The sequence below is a fragment of the Sciurus vulgaris genome (genome assembly GCF_902686455.1).
Source record: "Sciurus vulgaris genome assembly, chromosome: 2".
Classification (NCBI taxonomy): Eukaryota; Metazoa; Chordata; class Mammalia; order Rodentia; family Sciuridae; genus Sciurus; species Sciurus vulgaris.
The window spans coordinates 178,350,756-178,372,922 of record NC_136462.1 but is presented as its reverse complement, the minus strand read 5'-3'; the positions used below and the strand labels follow the sequence as shown (position 1 = coordinate 178,372,922).

The window sequence follows — 22,167 nt, the reverse complement described above, 5'->3', positions numbered from 1 at the left end:
CATTAGATTCTTCCCTAGGAGGCCGCCTCCTGCTCAGAGGAAGATCTGGTGTTGTGGGGTCTGGCACGATTACCATGTTTAGGTTCTTTTTTTAAAGAAGAATACAAAGGTAGGAACAAAAGTGAATGAGTGTATTTAGAATAAAATGTGAAATCACAATGAATTACCGGGGTTTCCTTAGATAATCTCCCTAAAATGCTTACTCGTGAAAGGCTCCTGGCTGCCCTCTGGCTTCCTCTCCCTACTTAGAACATTCTGGAACTCCTGGCACTCACAGGGCTCCCAGCGACTGAGGAGCCCTGAACCCTCATGAGATTCACAGTCCATGCATCCCTGATCTACCCTCCACCGGCACGTCTGAATAGTCTCAGAATAATGTGGATTTAATGTTATTCCCAAATTTTGACAGTTTTCACAATTCTAAAGTGTGCCTGTCTAGATCCATTCTGACACCTGGATTTGTATGATTCCCGAGTTAAGAATGGTTTTTACTAAGAATTATAATATTTAGTGATATGAATAAGTGATAGGAAATTTGAATTTCATAGTCTTATTAATCAGGTTTTATTGGAATAAATGCACACCCATTTGCTTCCACACCGTCTGTAGCTGCCTTTGTGCTACCACTGTGGAGTTGAGTAACCGTGAAAGACTGTGTGGCCTGCATACCCTAAAGTATACGTCATCGGGCCTTTATAGAAAAGTCTGATGACCTTCGTTCTACAGCATTAATTTTTCTTGGAGACAAAAGTCTTACTCCATGTCAGGAAGAAGATCTTTCTCTTGGTGGCATGTCTTTGAAATGATAGACATTGCTGTTATTTTGCAAAAGGCACTTGACTTTTCCGATCGACCTGCCAGGCTTAGGTAGTAGTTAGCCGTTACCATGAACATTACATTTCATCCCAAACTCAGAGGCTTAAAATAGTGATGCTCTGCTGTCACTATGTGTCAGCAGGTTGCTGGGGTTTGGCTGGCTTGCTCTGCGAGGGTGGCGTGGCCGGGGCAGCTCTCTCCCTCACTGTCAGTCTGTGGGTCACTGGAGCTGGCTCTGCTCATGCATCTCTGGTCCTCTTCAGGCACAGGCTTCTCATGGTGACCGCAGAGACACAGTAGGGCAAGTGAGAACATCCATCACTTCTTAGAGGCTGGGCTCAGAACTATGGTCACCTCGGCCCTCTGATGGGCAAACCAGGTCATATGCAAAGATAGTGAAATACATTCCTCCCGACGTGCGGATTCAAGTACGGGTGAAGAGCTGGGGTCAATAACAGAATCCACGACGTGGGTTTAGAAATATTGCCATCGTGTTGGTTTTCTTTGCCCTCAGGGAGGATGCTCCTTGCTCCTAAGAAACATGCACTGTTAAAGGCAAAGGCTGTGGCTTTCTTGTTCATTGCCTTGTTGTGAATGCTGAGGGTCTCTTTTCTAGTAGCGATAGCCCCAGAGCTATCGAGGTACTTTCCTCTGCTTCTGCCCTTCCTTTTATATCCTTACAATGAGCCACCAGCACATGGGACATTGAAAGATGTCCTTTTTATGAAAAGAACCCAAGGTACCCAGAGGTCTCACTCCTTTTCAGTCTGACTTGGTGTTTTCCTCTCCATTAAACAGAACTAAATTAAAAATAAAAACATGTGCACCCTTCTCTTCTTCTAAGTTGCATCTTAAAACTCTTCAGAGGCAAAGCTGCCCTCTCGGTAACCTCCCTGCCCTCCCTCCTGGCCTGCTCAACCGGTGGGATGGATCACTTGCCCGGCTGTCTGATCTCTAATGACTGTTCCTCTTTTGGTTCACTGATCATGGATCTGCCCTGCTCTTCAGGGCAATAAATACCAGCCTGGCCCGCCCAGAATGGAGCCTTCTGCCTGCTCTGCCGGCCTGGAAGCTTCTAGCCCTTCTCCAGCTCTTGCCGTTCATGCAGCTCCTTTTCCTGTTTTTGACTGTTATGGTGCTCCTGGCCCAGGGCACCCGAGGTAACCAGGATCACCCTCGAGCGTGTGTGTTAGGGGAACTGATGCGTGTTCAGGGGACCTCGGGGGTTCTGACGGCTGAGATGGGGAGAAGGGTCTGGCAGGCTCTGTGGAGGCTGCTGGACAGTCTCTTCGATTAAGGGGAGTGTTAGTTCTTTGGCATCAAATGATCTTTCCAGCTCCCATTATTTGACCCCTCTGACCACCTCTCTCTGATTGGTTCTGAATAAGTTGACTTGATGACCCAGGGATATGATGGGGGGTGGTAAAGAGAGAGACTTGGGTCTGGAGTATAGAGAATGTGGTGGCTTCCCCAAAACATTCCCTTAGAGGATTTGAAATTTGATTTCCTGTTGTCTCCACGAAAAAGAGTCCTAAATTTCTAAGTGTTTGAAGATTCTGATTCTACTTTTTCACTTGGGTCCCAATATCTGGGCTACTTCAGGTTGCTGATTTCTCAGGGAAGTGGTTCCCAATTCCCTTGACTGGTTGAGGCCAGTGAGAAGCCGCAGGATGTTGTAGAGAAGAGAGTGTGAAATTCCTGGAAGTTTTGTGGATGTCAGAGAGGACTTACAGTTGTTCCAAAGGGTTTATGTCAGACTCCTGTTCCTTTCCATTAGCATGGCCAGTGGTGGTACCAAAGGGCAAAGGGTGAACATGGCTACTTGATATTAGGTACCTGGGTACCTTATAACATGGGGGAGATAAAACCCTGGAGAAAGGGGCTCCCCTTGCCTCTCTCAAGGGAGCTGTCCAAGGAGGGGAAGCTGCCTAGTAGATTCCATGTCACTGAGAGCTTGGAGAAAACAGTGGAGAAGGGACGGACAGGGGTCTATCATCTCACTTAAACTTCGGGATATCCCGTGTGGGCTTCTTCCCCACAGACCTCTTTTCGTTCCTGGGATTTAGCCTCTCCTTTTTCCAGCCCTTTGCTTCCTTCCAGGACTAACCCTGCTCCCTTTTTTCCCTTCTGCTTTCAGTCACCAAGTGCTGGAATACACGAGGCAGTTGCAGAATGACCTGTAAAGAGAAGGAAGTATTCTATATATTGTGCAAATATGAGGGGAAGTGCTGCGTGGAACCCAAGTACGTACACTTCAAACCCAAGGCCTCGAATGCTCACTTGGAAACCTTGAGTTGACTTCTGCAGACTGACTGCCTCTTCCCACCTTGAGTCTCAATGTCACTGGAAATCATAGTTCTAGTAAATCACTCCTGGCTGTTCACTCTTTCTGTCTGACGGTTCCATCCAGTTAAACTCGGAAACAAATAAAGAAGGAAATTGTACGTGTGGGTTAGAGAGAACAGATGAACCAGCCGGTGGTAACAGTCTCATCCTTTGGCAATGTCCCTAACCTGCCAGCCCCTTGTTGGTCCAGAGGACATTAATAAGGAATGTTTATTGTATTCATTTAGTTCTTTTTTTCTTCTAGATTAAAACCCATAGAACCTTCTACCACAATGAACCTGTTCCAGGTTTGGTTGTCCAATATGAGAGCTCCTAGCTGCAGGTGGTTACTGAGCACTTGAACCATGGAAGTGTGGTTGGAGAGCTGAATTTTGACATCGTTAGTGACATAGCCGAAAAGACTAGAGATTCAGGCTGAGGCAGGTTGTAGGCCCCAGGCCCTGGGTACTCTAGGGGAGTCAAAGAGGCAAGCAAGAATCCTTGGTGAACACAGAACTAATTCTTAGCTTTCACATCTTCTCTCTGCTTTCACATCAACGGCTTCACTCTTCTCTTGATCATAATGTAGCTTGGCTCTCCAGGGACTTTAGGATCACACCTCTTACCCCCTGGAGGGTCAACCTCACCCTGGAGGGAGCTGGGACCAGGTGCTGTGGGGGCCCTTGCTCCATCTTTTTCCTTTCCCTCTAGCTGGGGCCACTGGATGCTGGACTGTAGGATCGTCCTTTTCCAGGATTGATCCTGAACTGAAACAACAGAGATTTTGCCACTTTTTTGCCCTGTGATCTGGGTCAGGGCCTCACATATCTCCATCCTTGATCAGACTCACCAGAAAGAGCCTGATTCTTCATGGTGGCTCAGGAAGTTCCATCTGAGTGGCGCATCTCCTACCCGCCTCTTGTAGGAGAGCTTTATGAGCCTTAGGGTGTGGTTCAGTCATCCGGCCTCTGGATGAAAAACTCCAGCTTCAGTGTCTGAGTCTCACAGAAGCTGCCAAGGAAGGAGTGTTAAATTCAGGACCAGAAGATCTGGGTTCAACTCCTCTTGTGATCAAGTGTCAGCTGCGTGACCCTAGGTGAGCCATCTACTCTTGTCTGCTCTGTTTTCTCATCCCCAAACTGGGGACCTGTTTACTCAAGGGACAGGCTGTCACGAGGATTAAAGGAAAGAGAAGATAGGAAAATGCCCAGTGTAGAGTCTAGCGTATGTTCCCTCCTCCTTCTGTTTTTTTTTTTTTTTTTTTTTTTTAACTAGAGATTGAACACAGGGACATTTTACAACTAAACTATACCCTCGATCCTTTTTATTTTGAGACAGGGTCCTACTAAGTTGCTGAGGCTGGCTTCAAACTGGTGATCCTCCTGCCTCAGTCTCCCAACTTGTTGGGATTACAGGTGTGCACCCCTGTATCCAGCTACCTGTGGTTGTGAAGAGATGTAAATTGAATCTAGGATGATCTCAGTCCCCAATTTTCTCCTTTCAGGCCCCGCCTAGCATTTCTCTGCCTTTAAATCAGCCAATCACTCTTAGAACAGAGATGAGGCCCCTGGCCCCACACTTTCCCTCTACTTATCTCACCCTCCTGGCTCCATTTCTGCCCCACCCAGCTTGGGTACCACCATCTGGCTTGTGGCCTCTCTTACTTCTCTGCATAGTGTCAACCTCAGGTTACCAACCACGAAAGAATGACCCTCACATGCTTTCTCCACGTGTGCTCTTTAGCAGCCGATGATTCTTAGAGAAAATCGTCTACCCTGCCTCACTGATTTCACTGGAGGCTCAGGACCCTCAAAGAGCTCCAGACACTGCCTGACCCATCTCCTGCTTTTCCTTAAGCTTCATTTCTCACTCTCTGAAATGGCTATTCCATGATTTCCCCTCTTCCCAATCTTCTATTACTCCCTCAAGAGTATAGAAACCACCAGAAGCGAATGCATGTTCTCTTTGCTAAGTCTACGCTCCCTTGCATCTGCCTATAACACCTGTTTCACTGTTGTTTACAGAGAAGGAATGTCTATCCCTCTCCCTGTCCACCATCTCCTCTTTGTGGTCCAGGACTTCTCCTATGATGCTCTTCAGTCTTCTCTTCTGTGCCAGACCTTTCAATCATACTGGAAAAAAAAAAAAAAATGCTCTACCACCCGCCATCTTAAAATATCTCCCAATTCCATATTTCTCCCTGGACAGAGCCCCACTTCTTTGCAGTTCTTCAAAGAAAACCTTCTTAAAATGTGTGTATTTTATCCATTTAAAATTTCCCAATCGTTTCTTCAACTCAACCAGTTGGATTTGAAGCTACCACTGGAAGTTCTTCAGTGAAGCTTCCCAGCTCTCTCCAATGTTGCTAATCCCAACAGACCCACTCATTTTCCTCCTCCTGATTCGGAGCAAGAGTTTGACTAATGGGCCACGATCTCCTCATTGAAATGCTTTCTTCTGTTGACTTCAAAGATACTGGATCCTCCAGTTCATCTCTGATGTGTGGCCATTGCTTTTCAGTCTTGTATGCTGGCTTCTCCTCCCCTTCCCAAATGCTGGGGTCTTTTCTTTTTTCTATCTGCTCCTTTTTACTAGACACCTTGAATACTTTCTCTATACCGAGCACTTTCCAAGCCGTATCTCCCATGCCAAGCTGTCCATAGCCTCTGGTCTGGCATAGCTGCTCCCCCGAATGACACCTCCATTTGGTGCCTCCTAACATATCCAGAATGGAACTCCTGGAGGGGACTTTGCCTCCTCCAGCCCTGTGACCAGTTTTCTTCTTCCCATCCTGATGGTGGGACAGCGTGTGCCCAGGTCCTCCAAACCTGGGCGTCATCCTGGGTTCCGCACTCTGGCTTGCTCCATTCAATTTGTCAGCAAGCCCCGGGGTGCCACCTTTTAAATACATCCCAGGCACCCACTTCTTTCCAACTCACTCAGGCCACTATCATCTTTGTCCAAATTCCTGTAATGGTCTCCTAACTCGCTTCTCTAATTTTCCGCATGGCAGCCAAAAGACCAACCACATCCTGCCATGACTCTGTTTAACACCAGAGAATGGCTTCCTGTTTCCTTCAGGATAAAATCGAGACTCCTCACCCAGCCAGGAGTCTCTGCCCAGCCTGGCCCCATCTACCTCTCCATCCTCCTTAGACTTGGGTCACCTGCCAACTCAATCTCTCCTGCCTTGGGACCTGGCTGCGTGACACTCCGTCTGCCTAACGAGGCACTGCCCTGCATCTTGGTCTCCTTGGCTCTTCCTGTCTTCTGGGCCTCAATTTGAATGTCAATTTGAATGTCCTATCTAACAAGGTCCTTCATATCACTCTGCTGGTTTGTTTCTTAGTACTCTTCAGAGATTAGCTATCATCTTGTTCATGTTTGTTTCTTATTGTCTGCCCAGGAAAATTAGGATTTCACGACATCAGGGTCCCCGTTGGGTTTGCTCACCATTCTGCCCTTGGCACCTGGCAGGCAGGAGGAATACAATAAATATTTGCTGCCTATGTGAATATCTAAGCTCTAAGAATGTTCACTTTCCACCCAAACAGGGCTCTCTTGCCACTTTCTTATGCTTTCCCACAGTCCGAGACTCAAACCTAGTTTTTCAACTCACTTCATCATCTATAATTTAGCAAAAGCTCCTCTTCCCTTGATGTGGAAGAAAGGGTGGCAGAGCCTTAGTTTAGGGTCCTTCTGGAAGGAAGGGGGGTCTAAGATACCCAAGAGTTGCTTCTTGAGATTAAAAATGGGGGGATTTACAAAATCTGGACTCAAATGACCCTCATAAATATCTAGCGTAAAACAGGACAATAAGTAATCTGCTGTCCTGCTTGTGGTTAGGTACGTGGGAGCTGGGAAGGGTTATTTTGAGTCTGGGAGGTATTTATTCCAGAACTTCTTTCTGATGAGCACTCAGATCCAGAAGAAAGGACTTTACCCAATCTGGGCATTGAGGGGTCTGAGTATATTGCAGGGGCGGGTGGGGTGTGGGAGATGGGTGGGAAATATCATTTGTATCCAACCGGGCTCATCCCGATTCTGGTTACATTTATATTGAGACAATGTTCTGCATTTTGAGTCAACAAAGCTTTGTCTATCCTTGGTAGACATTCAAGAATTTATGGCAAGGGCTGGGGAGATAGCTCAGTCGGTAGAGTGCTTGCCTTGCAAGAACAAGGCCCTGGGTTTGATCCCCAGAACCGCAAAACAAAAAAAAACAAACAAACAAAAAAAAAAAACAAAAAAAAAACAAACAAACAAAATAAAAGGAATTTATGGCAGCCGGCTGTGGTGGCACACACCTGTAATCCCAGTGGCTCTGGAGGCTGAGGCAGGAGGATCTCAAGTTTGAAAGCAGCCTCAGCAAAAGTGAGGCCCTAAGTAACTCAGTGATACAAATAAGTACAAAAAATAGGGCTGGGGCTGGGGCTCAGTGGCTGAGTGCCCCTGAGTTCAATTCCTGGCACTGCCCCCACCACCAAAAAACCCCAGAATTTATGATAGTCTGCACTGTCTTGATGCCTGAGATTTTCAATGCTTTCCTCCTGTTTTCTCACCTCAGCCACTGAGGCCCCTTGACTCTTCCTCTGCCACGTTTTTGTGCAAGCCTTGCTGTTTGGGGGGCTGCTCTCTGTCCCTCACTCACATCCTCTCTCGTTGTTTCTGGGACTCCAGGCCCGAGTTTTGCTGCTGTTCCTTTAATCTCCCCGCCAGGGGGTCCCTCTTCCTAGCCCTCATCTCACTGAGGGTTCCTTTTGGAATTCAGCAACATTCCTGCCACACTTTGAAGATGAAACAGCTTGAATTTTTTATTGCTTATGATATTAGAGTTCACAGGGGACCAACCTAAGCAGAAAGGGCATTTCTTAGAAGGATATCGGGTAGCTCATAGAAGTGACCGGAAGTCTAGGAGATCGGAAGAGCCCAGGGAGAGTGGGCAGCAGTGTTCGCCGACGAGGTCCTGCAGCAAGCATTGCCACCTTGGCCCTGGACGCGGGCTTCCCCCTGGACTCTCGTGTCACCACTGTGAGTATTTCCCAGCTTCCCCGTGGTTTGGATTTAGCTCTTTGAGATTCAGTCCTTTGCTGGATGACGCTGTCGGCTGAGCCGGGGTCACACACTTGTTTGCTAACTGTCCCCAGAGAGTATTCACCTTTAAAGTTCCTTGTGGTGGAAGGTCAGCCCTCTCTCCATCAAGACCCAAAGAAGAGAGTAACTCCTAGATGGAAAGAGGCCGAGTGTCCACAGACGCAGCCAACGGCCGCCAGCGGGAATGTGGCCCAGAGCCCTTGCCTTCCCCGGGGGTGTTTTCCCTTGGACCTGTCTGGTTGCCAGGGCTAGGACTAGGGTGAGGAGCGGGGTGCCGGGGTGCCACACATGAAGAGGCACTCAGTCTCAGGGTGGTGCAAACATGTCCTTAAATGTCACTTCTCAGCTACCTGTCTCACCTCCCCTGCATCCCGACCCTGCCAGCTGCGTCCTGCACTTCGTGGCAGCACCCAGCCCACCTGGACTTAATATTTGCCCAGGAGGGTGCTGTGGTGGGCACCTGTAGGTCCAGATCCTCAGAGGCTGAGGTGCGAGGATTGCCGGATCCCAGGAGTTGGAGACCAGTCTGGGAAACACAGATTCCATCTCAAACATCTGTCTTCATGACAATTCCCATGAAGATGACTGGTTTACTTTCTATATCTGGAACAGCATCTTGGTGCAAATATTGTTTTTTTTTTTTTTTTGCGGTGCTGGGGATTTGAACTCAGGGCCTTGTGCTTGCGAGGCAAGCACTCTACCAACTGAGCTATAGCCCCAGCCTGCAAATATTGTTGAGTAATTGACTTGACAAGATATAAACCTGGCTTAAAATAGAAAGCAAAATTGATCTCACAGAAGACTCCTTTTAGGTATATATTCCCATTGGAATAGTCTAAGTGTTGGATGTGCAATAACTGTAGGATGGTATTAGAATACATATTGAAATGAAAGGACAAGGCAGCAGGGGTGGGTGGCGGTCTCATCTGCTGCTGGGAGGGTCACAGGTCAGCACTTCTATCCTTAATGAGGAGGGTGGAGGGCACCCTTGTGGGAATCAGGTGATGTCACCTGGTCTTAAGAGCAGGATAGGATACCTTAATAAGGTCAGCTCCACAGGGTATTTAGCTTATTTTTTAAACAAAAATTGTGGGAAGGCAATGTATCAAGAATTTAATGACATAATTAATTGCCTGATACTTTTTTTTTTTTTTTTTCTTCCATTTTACTTGAGTAGGCATCAGCCAAAAGAGTGAAAAGATAAGATTTGTCTGTCCTGTTTTTGGAAGGGAAACCAGGACTTTCCCTTCTGAATCTGGGCCTTCCTTTTCTGCTGCAGAATTCAAAGCAGGTACAGACATGTTCAGGAGCTTTCCTGCCGCCAACCCCGGGCTGCTAGCCAATTTTTGCTAGGAAACCTAGGAACAAGGAGGCTATTTAGACTTGATTGTCTCAGGAGAAGGAGGAATTTTTTTTTTTTTTTGCTTTAAGGACAAAAGAGGGAAGGGTCGTGGTATCTGGGGCATCGTGTCTCTTTGGAATGGGAGAGGAGATGGGGTTTGGTTCCAAGGGTGTTTGATAAAGCGCCCCAAGGGGGCAGGTATTTGGATGGGGTAACCTGGAAGGTAACCACTGTGGGGAGGAGAAGCAGCCAAGGCCTGGATGGGATCAGCCATGTTGAAGAGCGATTCTCTAGCTGTTCAGAACTGCATAATGAACAGCCAACAGAATTCAGAAGTCACATCCTGATCGTACGAAGCAAGGGAAATAAAGATCATCGTTACCAGAAAGGACCCGGTTCTTCCTCATTTCCTAGGAACATGAGGTCCTGTGGGATCAGACTTGAGACCCCAAAATAATGGACATCGGCCATCTCACCAACTCTGTGAGGGTGTCTCAGAGCTGGACTTTAAATAAATAAATGCAGCATTTCCTGAGACTTGGTGTGGTGGTTACTTCTCATGTTTCTCTTTATATTTTAAAGAATTGTAGAGAAAATATTCTCCAGTGGCCTCTTTTTCTTTCATGGGGCATGCTTGGAACAGGCCACATGGGGACGTGCTGGTGCCGAGGGTCTGTCCAGAGTCCAGCCCCTCTGCAGTGCCCTGGCCCCACCTTCAAGGCTACGTGGGCCTCATGTTTTCTTCCCCCAAGTCCCAGGCCCCACCTGGAAGCAAGGAGGTGATGGGATACACAGAAGTCCACAGGAGGCTAGGATTCTTCCTTTTACCTTCTTGTCATATTCTTAACCTGATAGGTTAGCGGGAGAAGTCCATGAAATAAGGTCGAGGCACAGCCTCCCCTGGAGCCTCCCTGGGAGCAGGCTAGCTGGTGTCCCCTCCCCTCCCCATGGGCTGTAGGCTGGGAGGCTTTGCAACAGCTAAAAAAGGCAGCTGCACAGATCTGAGGGCGTGGGCCGTGCCCGGTCTTCAGAACTGGCCGGAGCAGGCTGTGCCAGCGTGGGGGACTTTAAAAAGCCGGAGGCTGCAGTCTGTCCTCATCTTGGCGGGTCCCAGAGACACTGTGCAGCAAGGACGGACGAGTTGGCTCTCTGAGCAAAGCTGGCTTCCTTCCCCATCTCGTGGCCCCTGCTCCCCACGCCCTGTTGGGCCACTTCCCTTAGCCTTGGCCCAGATCTCCCAGCTCAACAGGGGAATCATGTTCCAGGGTCACGGGTGCAGAGCCTGCGGGCGGTGGTGGGGGTGGACAGGGCTCTTGGCTGCAGCATTGGAAGATCTGGGAGCAGAGACGTGCGCATATAGGTACTAAAACACAGAAGCACACACTCACGCCAGTTATGTGCGAACACACGCTGCATGGAAGGACGGATAGGTGTGCACGTGTGCATTCATATACTCACATAGACAACACACACACACACACACACACAAAACACACAAAATCTGAGCATACACACCAGTGCACAAACTCACACGCACATGCACAAGGACGTATGAATCAAATTCAAATGTAAACCCAGACACCCAAACGAAACCGCTCCACAACAAATCAGCTTTTTTGGTTTCTCCATATGTCAGTCAAGTTCATTTTTTGAAATTGTCACAGTGCTCTCGTGCAGACCCCTGTGAACACTGAAGGCTTAAGAAATATTGAAGAGTTGTGGTCAGGAATGCCTGGAATCTCCAGGCCGGGGACTTCTGATCTAGTATAGTAACAGCAGACAGAGGAGTTGTACCTCATTTGTGTACACTGAATCAAAATGTAGTCTGTAGAAATACAAAAATTAAAATAAATAGATCAATAAGTAAAAATAACAGCAGACACTGTATTATAGGTTTCAAGTATCATGTATTCCAAGGACTTTATGGACTTTCACTCATTTAATCCTCACATCAACTTTTCCAAGTATTGTTACTCCCATTTTATAACTATAAAAACAGTTTCAGAGAGGTGAAGTAACTTTTATAAGGTAACACAGCCGGAGGTTAACTTCAGAATATGGGCTTGTAGTCACTTTTCATGGTATCTCAATCCAAACTGAGTCCTGATATGATACATCCTGAGTTGAATGATATGTTGAGGGACACACAGTAAGCTGCTTAGTCTTAGACTAAATCAAACACCTGTCACGTTCATCACATTGCTGGATGGCGTCTTTCCGGGTCGCCCTCATTCTGGTCGGCTCCCCTGTCCACCAGACACGTCCTCACCCTTACCTTTAGTGACCTCCAACACCAAGCCAGTGCTGTAAGAACACTCTGGAATAAGCTTGCTCCTGTGAAACGCTACAGACAGGCCTATGTGCTGAAGTTAAAGGGGTTGCTTTAGATTTTTTGAGTTTGTTTTGGTCCCCACCCTGCTGGTGGCCCGTGCTGGTGCTCCTCCTGGGGCCTCTGGCCCTGCTCACAGGTCGCAACCTGGCAGCTCGGGTCAGGTGGCCCCCCGCCCCCGCCCCCGCCCCCGCCCCACAGAGGAAGCGCTGCGCTTTCCCTGGGAGGGAACAGGCCCCACCTCTCGGGGCTTCCACCCCTCCTCCGTCACCCAAACGCAGGAGTTATAACTACCATGTATCGACTGCTCCCGGCCAGCACTGCCTTCGATGTCCAGTGGACACTTTTAATCATTTCAAGGTCACCTCCTCAAACGGGCTTCACAACTTGCTCACGGTCACAGCATCTGATTTACCACTGAGGGACATTCCTAGTCCTTTTTATGATTTTACTGTGAGACGGGGCCTCCTTCCAACTGGCTGGCCTCAAACTTTCGATCCTCTGACTTCAGCCTCCTGAGCCTCCGGGATTACAGGCGTGGGCCACCACGTCGGGCTGCATTAGGACTTTTAGCCAAGGAAATCCTTCGGCTGTTTGACAGTTCAGCGAATTCTCCGACCAGGCTCAGCACACGGGTGGGGGACAGGGAGGCGGGAAGCAGAGCAGAGCGCAAACTCACCGGCTTGGCGGGTCCGTGGGGGCGCCGCTGGAGCCCGGTGACCCTGCTTGGGACTCTGAACTCTGTGCCTGTCTCCCCGCTTCCCTACCTGCCCCCGGAAACTGGCACGACGGTGGGCGCCTCTGCTAAGACAAACCCTCCACTGTCCCCTTCCTGGGATCACGGGATTCTGTTCTCGACTCCACGCCCTTTTTTTTCGGACCTTCAAATCCTCCATCAACAGACCCCTCACTGGTGTTTTCAATATTCAATATCTCCAGATGTTTATATTTATACTGTGGTGTATTTTCCTCGGCCTAGAAATTACTTACAAGTCATATATATATATATATATATATATATATATATATATATATACATTTTTTTTTTTTTAATTTTATTTGTACCAGGGATTGAACTCCGGGTCACTCAACCACTGAGCCACATCCCCAACCCTGTTTTGTATTTTATTTAGAGACAGGGTCTCACTGAGTTGCTTAAGGCCTCGCTTTTTCTGAGGCTGGCTTTGAACTCCTGATCCTCCTGCCTCAGACTCCAGAGCTGCTGGGGTTACAGGTGTGTGTCACCTTGCCCAGCCCCATATATTTTTAAACCCAGTTCCTCAGGACCTGCTGCTGGGCAACTTGGAGAGTGCTCTGATTTCGAGTCCTGTCCATGGGTGTGGCCCTGGCTCTCACATCGTCTCTTAAAGCCATCACTTCCTCCCTTGTCACATGAACCTCCTTGTGAGGAACAGCCCTGGAAGAGGAAGTGAAGTTGATGATATTCTAAATATTGGTTCCCTTAACCCTGGGGTGGGTCATCAGTGGGCACAAGGGATATTCGGGGGTGATGGAAATGTTCTAAAGGTAGACTGTTGAGATGGGGTACCATTCTGTCGATTTACCAAAAATAATTGAATTGTACATTTAATGAACCGATTTTGATATATAAATCATATTTCACTAAAAAGGTTACAAAGAAATTAAGGCTACCCACCATGACTTTGATCTCTCCCCGACCTCAATGCTGCAGAAACTTCTCAAATCCTTCTAAGCAAGAATTGGTAGAAGCTTCTTTCCAACGGACCTCCTCTTTCAGCTGGATCCCAGTAGAAAAGTCATCATCAAAAGCATTGCATGGGCTGGATCCAGTGGCTCATGCCTGTAATCTCAGCAGCTCGGGAGGCTGAGGCAGGAGGATTGCAAGTTCAAAGCCAGCCTCAACAAAAGTGAGGCCCTAAGCAACTCAGTGAGACCCTGTCCCTGTCTCTAAATAAAATACAAGAAAGGGCTGGGGATGTGGCTCAGTGGTCGAGAGCCCCTGAGTTCAATTCCCAGTACAAAAAAAAAAAAAAAAAAAAAAAAAAAAGAAGGATTACATTGGAGCCAGCTTGATCTGGGTTCAGACCCTGGGTTTCCCCCTATTATCACCTGGGCCAAATATTTGCCCTTTTGAATTTGTCTTCCTGCCAGTGCAGTGGGGAAAACCTTTCTGGCTGTTAAGAGGAGGAAATGAGAACAGTAGGGATTAAACACCTGTCACCAAGCCCACCAGAGGGTCAGGCCCATCAGCTGGGACCAGCGGCTTCTTCCACAGCTTGGGGGGAGGCTCCCAGGGTGGGGAGGTTCCAGCTGACGGTGAGGGCTTTCTTCTCTCACATCCTTTACGTTTGCGCTCTCTCTCAGGCCTTGTCATTTGGTCCTGAGGACTTGAAATAGCCTCCTGGCTCATCTTCCCTCCCTTGCTCTGCCCTGGCAATTCTCTTCAGTGGGCGTCAGATTTTTATAAATGTATCACTGATCTGCTTGTGCCACCGTGGTCCTCTCTAAAAACACGGACTGCTCCCCATTGCTGCGGGATGGGCCCTGCGGCCCGAGCCTGGCTCGAAGTCCCCGCGTGAGGATCTGGCTGGAGGAGCTCACCTCCTCCGATGTCTCCCCTCGGTCTCAAACCTTCACAGCCGCAGCTGTTTACTGACCATTTCTTCCAGCCTTTTCTATGGAAATCTGCTTTCTATTTTCCGTTCTGCATCCCACCTAGAAATCCCCTGAGTAGGTCTTTACACCCAACCGAGTCTCGATTTTGTCACACGGGTTGGGGGCACACCATGTCCACTTCTTGGGACTGCCTGGAGATAATTCTGATGGCCGGCGATGATGACGAGATAACGAGAATTCAAAACGAGAATGAGAACAGCTGATAATGATTCAGCCCCTGTTAGGTGTCGGGCTCTTGGCTAAGTGGTTGACAGAAATTACCCCGTTTCATTAAGTCAGGCTCAGTTGTGATTTGTTTTTAATTATAGGAGGATCATAACATTGAACTTTCTCAAGACCTATGGGTATCAAGAGTCAGGGCCAAACCTCCCATCTAAATCTGTGCTAAACCCAAATGGTGTCTCTACTGGAAAAGCAGCTGCCCTGTGCTTCCCTCTCTCCTGCCTTCCTGATGGCTGGAATAGGGACTTGATGGGAGGAACTAAATAGCCATCAGATGAAGGTCATCAGATGAAGCTGCCTGTTGAAGATGGACCATCAAGTCAAAAGAAACCTAGCTCCCTGCTGGACTGTGAAGCTGCTATAATTAAGTGCACACACAGACTTATACATAAAAGAGAAATCAATGGACATATTTTGGAATTATTGTTTGGGAGCAGTATCTGTTAAGATGACTGGATTAATACCTTACTGCACCAGGTGATGTTATGCATACTAGGGTTATAAGCTATATTCATCCATTTTCTGTTGCTATAACAAAAACACCCAAGGCTGGGTACTTTATAAAGAAAAAAGGTTGATTTATCTTACAGTGTCAGAGGTGGAAGTTCTAAGATCAGACAGCTCCCTATGTTCCACCTTTGGTGAGGGCCTCACGGTAGAGGGTACTTCAATGGTAGAGTGCATGTGGAAGGGATCACATGGCAATGTGAGAGGCCAGAGAGATTCAGGGGTCAAGGTCACTCTTTTTAAAACAATTCACTTTCTTGGGAACTAACTTGGGTCCCTAGGGACCCCTTCTAAGGGTGATGATACCTCATGACCTAATTACCTTGCACTAGGCTCTACCTCTTAAATACCCGGCCGCATCTCAACATAGCCACACTGGGCACCGATCTTCCAGCACAGAAAACTTTGGGGGAGCACACTCAAATCACATCCAAACCATCTCACAAGCCAGGTTCTGATTCTAATGAGAGAAACAAAGGTTAAAGATGTAAGGTAAATACCCTCCCAGGCAAATCCGTGAAGGTCACAAACAAGCCATCATGATCCAGAGCAACATGGGAGTACAGTCATCTAGGGGGAAAGTCTCTCCAAGAGGGTGACATTTGAGATGAGATCGACTGACTAGCAGGAGCCATCTGTGGGAAGTTCAGAAGGAAGAACTTTATAGGGACAACAAATGACAAATTCATTCCCCTGAACTGGGAGTGAGATCGCCAAGTTCAAGATTCAGAACGATGTGGACACTTGTATCTTTTTGCTAGAAAGCTGAGCAAGTCATTTTTCAAACGAACGTTCCCTGATGTGCATTTGCGTATCAGTGAGTTAAGGAATTCCTCTGTGGGGCTTGAACGGCCAGGTGGCTTCAGTTCACCTGCCCCCCTGCCGCTCCTGGCACTGGTGCTGGCCCCTTGCCCACGCTCCCATTTGTGCTGTGTTGAGACATCTGCTACACACTGTCCTTTGGCCGGCTGACCTCGCCGTACAGATTCCCTCCTGTTCGGATTCACTGCCCACGGCCCTGACGATAAAAGGAGGCTCATCTCTGCTGCAGAGAGCTCGGTTTGTGTCCCCTGCAGCTCAGCCACCACCTTCTCCTGGGACCCGAGAACCATGAAGCTGCTTATCCTGTTCCTTGCTGTCTTTCTGGCTGTGGAACCGGTGATGTCAGGTAAACTGGGCTCTCTCGAGGGTCTGGGATCTTGGTCTTGGGCTTCTCCCCTTTCCCTCTCCACTCACCGTGGGCAGCGCCAGGGCCTTTCCTCATTTCGTGGTGCTTTGGGAGGGTTTCCCAGAATCCTCTTGTGTTCACCTCTCCCCCCCCCCCCCCCCCCCCCCCCCCGATTCTTTCGTGCTGATTGGTGGGATGGTCTATGCTTAGAGCATCAGGGTCTTCGAGGCAGGGATGGCCCTCCGGTGGGAGCTTGGGAGAGGGCTTGGGCTGGAAGGACTTGTTGCTGGGCGGGGGCTTTGGGAGAGGAGGCTGAGGGCTGGGGTGAGTCATGCATGGTGAGGGAGACCTGCGGGCTTGCAGCGACTGGGGGAATATTAGGCTGAGCTGAAGGAGGGGACGGGGGCTTCTGATGGTCTGCGGCAAGCTGGAGAGGGAGTGGGATTTGGGCTTGACGGAAGCTGGTGTTGCGCATCTGGCTGGGCTTGGCCTGAGGCTGGGAGTCAGTGCCCCATGGTGCACAGTGCTTGGGTTCAGCTTGGTGATGGGCATCTGCTGGGAATTCTGGTCGGTGGCTTGCTTACATTTGGGTGTGGCTTGCAGCTGGGGCTCAGGGGACACCCAGCTGGGTAAGGCTGGGTGTTGACTGCATTTGAGTTTGAACTGGGTGAATATGGGGTCAGGGGAGTTGACACTGGTTTGTGGCTGGAGCTGAGGTTTGCTGGGCTTCTGTTACGGGATCTGGCTATGGATAAGAAGAAACTCTCCATCCCCTAGGGTCCGAGGCGGACTCTGTCCTCTTCCCAACGTTCTCATGCTTTGCTAGGTGGGAACTTCATTAGCATCAACTGATCCCAAAGTAAGAAATAGGAAGTTAGGGGATGGGAGACAGAGGGTGGGAAGTCTAAAGAATGTTCTGCGGAAAGCTCCGGAGTTTCTAGTTGGAGCAATCGCCTCAGTTCTTTCCCCTCTCAGGGTCTTAGATCTTCCCTTTCCTGGGACTGGGTCTAGTGTGACTCGCTCATCCCTCTCTCCTGCCTTCTCCTGTTCCTCCTGCTCCTCCTCCACCTCTTCTTGGGTCTCTGCTTGAGCAATACTAACATCTGCTTAATGGTTGTTCCTACACCCAAGAGTGTTGGAAGCATGGACACTGCCGGTTGGTGTGCAAAGATGACGAAGATCACGTCCTACGCTGCGAAAATCGTAAACGGTGCTGTGTCCCTAGTCACTATGTAACAATCCAGCCAATGACAATCCATGGGATCCTTGGCTGGACCACTCCTACGGTGCCCACCACAGTCCGTAAAAGGAAGAAAAACAGACAACGTGGCTAGAGAGGAGTTGCTTCTTAGTTTCCATGCTTCATTAAAACTCATGAATGTGCTTCTTGTGTCTGTCAGTCATAAAGAGTGGTACCCTGAATGGACGGAGGCAGGGGAACTGGCAGGATGGGGTGGAAGATGGACGAGAGAAGGCACCGGGGCTGGGTCATAGCAATCGGGTGATGATCACAGCTTTGAGGATGGTTCCTCATCCGGCCACCCCAGGAGGGGGTGTGGCATCAGGCATGTCCTGAGGGAATGTGGGAGAGGGTGAGGGATTTAAAGGCACCTCGGGCGTCCATCGAGTGGGAGGACCCTCAGGCTGAAAGAGTTGGTCCATCTTGGAGATGAGCGGTGAGGAGGTAGATCGGGACCAGGTGGAGCCCAAATCCTCAGGTTTGTAGGGAAGTCAGGTAAGATGCCTTGGGATGCTCCAGAGTACCCAGCCCCGGGGGTCAGAAGGTTCCCAAGTACTAAATAATGATAAAGCATAGGAACGGACTCGTTTATATATGAATGTTCATTATTCAGTTTTTACAAATATTCTTTCACGCATTCATTCCCTCGCTCATTCATCTCAGGTCGGCCGCTTAACACTAGCAGACTCTGGATCTAACCCTCCCACCGGGGAAACTGAGTCCCAGTCCCAGGAAAGGGAAGCTCTGTCTCAGGTTTATGGTAGGAATGACATGAGACTCTGGGGAGACGGACGCCTCCCTCATTCGAATGGGTCATTTAGCCTGGGAGGGGACTAATGCATGGGAACACTTAAGAATCCTGATTGGGGTCCAACAGTCCTGGATGTCTTCCCAGGCCTTGTTATCTCAAATTCTATGTCCAGGGCCTCATTTCTCCACGTGGTGGTTCACCCTGACCTATGTGAGGGACCTAGACTGCTCTGACACATGGGACGTGATATAGAGACAGACAGGAGTTCACTCTGATGCAGGAAGATAATTTGCTTTCAGTTCAATATTTCTGTTCTTAGACCCTGGAAAGAAAGACCGCCCCTCTGCTCCTGGTTCTCTGCTGGGCTTCCTCCGACTGAGTTCCTCAGGGAACTTACTGGGGCAAGAGGGATACGCCCACCCAGAGCCTGCGACTGCCCTCCCGCATTTCTGGACTGTGCTCGGGGTGCCTGCAGAACCCTGTGCCTGCTTCCAGGGGCTGCAAGGTCCTGTCCCCATGGTACAGTCCCAGAGGGTGGGTCTACTGGCTGTGCACCCCAGGAGAGAGAAATGCCAAGACACTGTCCTGTGTGCAGGGGCCCCGGGTGGAGCGTGGAGGTTCCTGCTGGGGCATCCATGTCCCCGTGTGTGAGGCTTTTCAGGGGGTGGGGTAGAGCTGGCAGGTGGGAGAAGGGGGTGGGCCTTGGGCTGGGTCGGCTGCCTCATGCCTGATTCACGCATGGAACTCTGAGAAATCCAAGAATCTAAATCCAAATCTGGCATTTCAGGTCATTACAAAGGACTAGCTCATTAAAGGGGACAGAATACTTTTCATTTCTCTTGCGTTAGCTTGATTCATAACGCCGAAGCATTCCGACGTAGGATATATAAGCCTCCATTTGTCTTCTTACCCCAGATTTTGATCTTACCTCTGTAGGTTCTTGTTCCTTCTCCAAACTGAGTTCTGATTGGCTTTACAAACAGTCACTCTTCGGTTATGGCCTGCATCCCGTTATCGCGTAATGATCTGAATCATTGTCCCCTTCCCAGCAATCCCTGGAAGGTGCGCACAGGAGAGGGAGATCCCTGGGGGCGGGGGCGAGGCCTGCTGTGCACCTAGTGTGAAGCCCAGTGCTCGGCAAGGCTGCCTTCTGAGTGCTTCTTGATGGGTTGAAAAGATGAACAACGATTTACAAGCGAAAGCTTGACTGGATGGGAGCACAAAGGGCTGATGTCAGATTCCAGGGACTCAGTGAGGTCCTTGCTGGGCTCCAGGGAGCAGCGGTCAGGTAGCTGTGACTCTGGCCAGGACTGTTCGGAGGTGGAGGAGTTCCTGGGCATTGCTCCTTATTATTTCTTGGCTGGTTTGCTCTTGAAGCACAGAGACTTCACAGTGTGGAAGGTGGCCGGGAAGGGGCACAAGATCCCTCAGTCCTTGGGGCCTGGGATGGTCACGAGTGTAAGCTCGAAGGCGAGGGCTGGTGGTCAAACAAAAGCAGACAGAAATGGCCGAAGCAAGCTTTAATGGAATTTGGCTCTTGGGCGGAACTCCCAGCCCTCCGGGGTACAGGTCAGGGTGGAGAGTTGAAGAAATTGCATGGGGCCCGGCTGCCCAGGGTCTTTATGGGCGGGAATAGGCGGGGGTCCTGCTGAGTGATAGGTGGACGGAAGGCTCAGTGGTGTTTATCTGTCCGTGTTTGATTGGTCGCTCTTTGGCTGCCTGCTGCCTCAGTCATTCTGCTCTTTCCCACGTAGCCACTAAAGTCCCCACCTAACAACAAGATCCCTCTATCCTTGGGGCCTGGGATGGTCACAGTATCCCTAGATCCTTGGGGCCTGGGATAGTCACAGGATCTCTAGATCCTTGGGGCCTGGCAGCAACCTGTTCACATGCGACCATTCAGACTCCACCAAATTCATTCATCTGGAATCCTTACTTGGTCAGTAACATTTATTAAGCGCCTCCTCTGTGCTTTACACTGGCAAACAGAGGCGACCCCCAGGAAGTGACAGAGGAAAGGGCTCAGATGTCACCATCGAGCCACAAGAAGTTTTCAGATAACAGACAATTTGTGCCTGAATGTCTGCATTTGGGATTTGGGATGTGGAATTTTAGAAATTCCCTCTGATTCTTCCTTGGGGAGATAAGGTGTCACCCCTCGATTCCCCTGTTACACTTCCTGCATTCTCTGTAGCCTTCAGAACTTTCAGGAGCTCAGGAGACCTGTCCTGATTTTTCCATTTCACAGATGGGAAAGCAGGCCCCTGGGGAAAAGTGGCCTTCGTTCATACGAAAGTTTGGGACGGTGCTGGGATTAATGTAGCAGTTCTCTGACTTATGGCCAGAGGAAGGAGTATCGAGAGTGGTATTCAGCAGCTGTGGGTAATCCGCAGGCAGAGGCCTGGAGAGTCATGGAGTCAACAGGTGGGTGGGTTCAGGAGCTGCAAAGCCCCTGCCCAACGTCTTGGGCACTCTGAAATCCCTTTCCATGGCTGTTGTGGCCTCTCTCCAGGGGGAAATCATCAGCAGACTGGCTGGTCTGCTCCATGATCTCGAATGCTCAGTTCTGCCCGCCCTACTTTTAGATGCAAATTGAACCTCCTCAAGGGAGATGGAAAAGGACCTTATCCCCAGAGGATGTGACAGCAGGCGATTTTGGTTTTGTAAGGCTTCCTTGAATCTCCATTTCCTTCCCTTGTAGGCAGAGGGGTGACAAGGATGGATGGGACGTTGACAGCAAAGAGCTGGCCAGCCTGGGGTGAGGGGTGACGTGGCAGTTGCAGAAAAATTATTATCCCACGGTGGGGAGGACAGGGCCTCTGTATGCGATCTTTCTTGGGATGGACAGATTGGGCTCCAGAGGCTGAAGCCCAGTCCAGCCTCTGCTCTGTGCACTGGTACCCATAATCCAAATTACACGATTTGGAGGAATTCATTTTCTATTCTTGCCCAAGGTCCAAACAGGTAAAAATATTTCTTCCTTATTTCTCCTCACCTTGTTTAGGCAGCCTGTGTTTTAGGTAAAATATAATGGCATTAATTACTGTTATTCAGTGCAAGGACTGACGCGCTCGTGCTGTATCCGCGGGTGCATGGTAGACTTCATATTAAGCCCATTTGGACATCGGGAACCCTTGTGTGCCTAGTGCCAAGTTTAAGCCCTGACAAATACTGGGTGCTGACAACTGTCTGCGGAATGAGTGAAAGAACCTTGAGTACCGGCTTTGGAAGTTTGACTTTGACGCTGAAGACAACGAAGGACCATGACCTCAGCTGTCACCAACCAACATGCAGATGGAAAGCACTGTACATTAGAAAGAGGATGGGCTCCGGGCACAAGAGTCCTTGCTCTGTCTCTAAGACCTGTGGAGTCTTTGCCAGAACATTCTGAGTCTTGATTTTATAATGCAGGGAAATGAAATGAAGAAGTGTACTTCATAAGGTGGTAGAAGGGATTCACTGAGTTGGCATATATCCAGTGGCTCATAGTACTTGCTCAGTAAATGGTAATGGCCATTATTTCAATTTTCCTTTAGTCGAAGGACCATTTGTATTTTGGAGGACTCAATCCCCAGGGGGCATAATAATAATGCTAATAGCTAACATTTCTCCAATGTCTGCTACAGAGAAGGAACTGTGTCTCTGGTTCTTCTGTGTGCTCAGTCTCACCCCAGAATCTCTGATTATCATTAAGAGAATACTGTCTGCCTAAATT

At 49.1% G+C, this 22,167-nt stretch overlaps 1 protein-coding gene across 1 annotated transcript; it reads left to right on the top strand.

Annotated features, from left to right (window-relative positions):
• Positions 1–16,297: 16,297 nt before the first annotated feature.
• DEFB119 (defensin beta 119) lies at positions 16,298–17,795 on the top strand (the record flags this gene model as incomplete). Its single annotated transcript, XM_079126696.1, has 2 exons — positions 16,298–16,461; positions 17,593–17,795. Exons 1-2 carry the CDS (start codon positions 16,404–16,406, stop codon positions 17,793–17,795), a joined length of 261 nt encoding a protein of 86 aa, XP_078982822.1. The 5' UTR covers positions 16,298–16,403.
• Between the last annotated feature and the right edge of the window lie 4,372 nt (positions 17,796–22,167).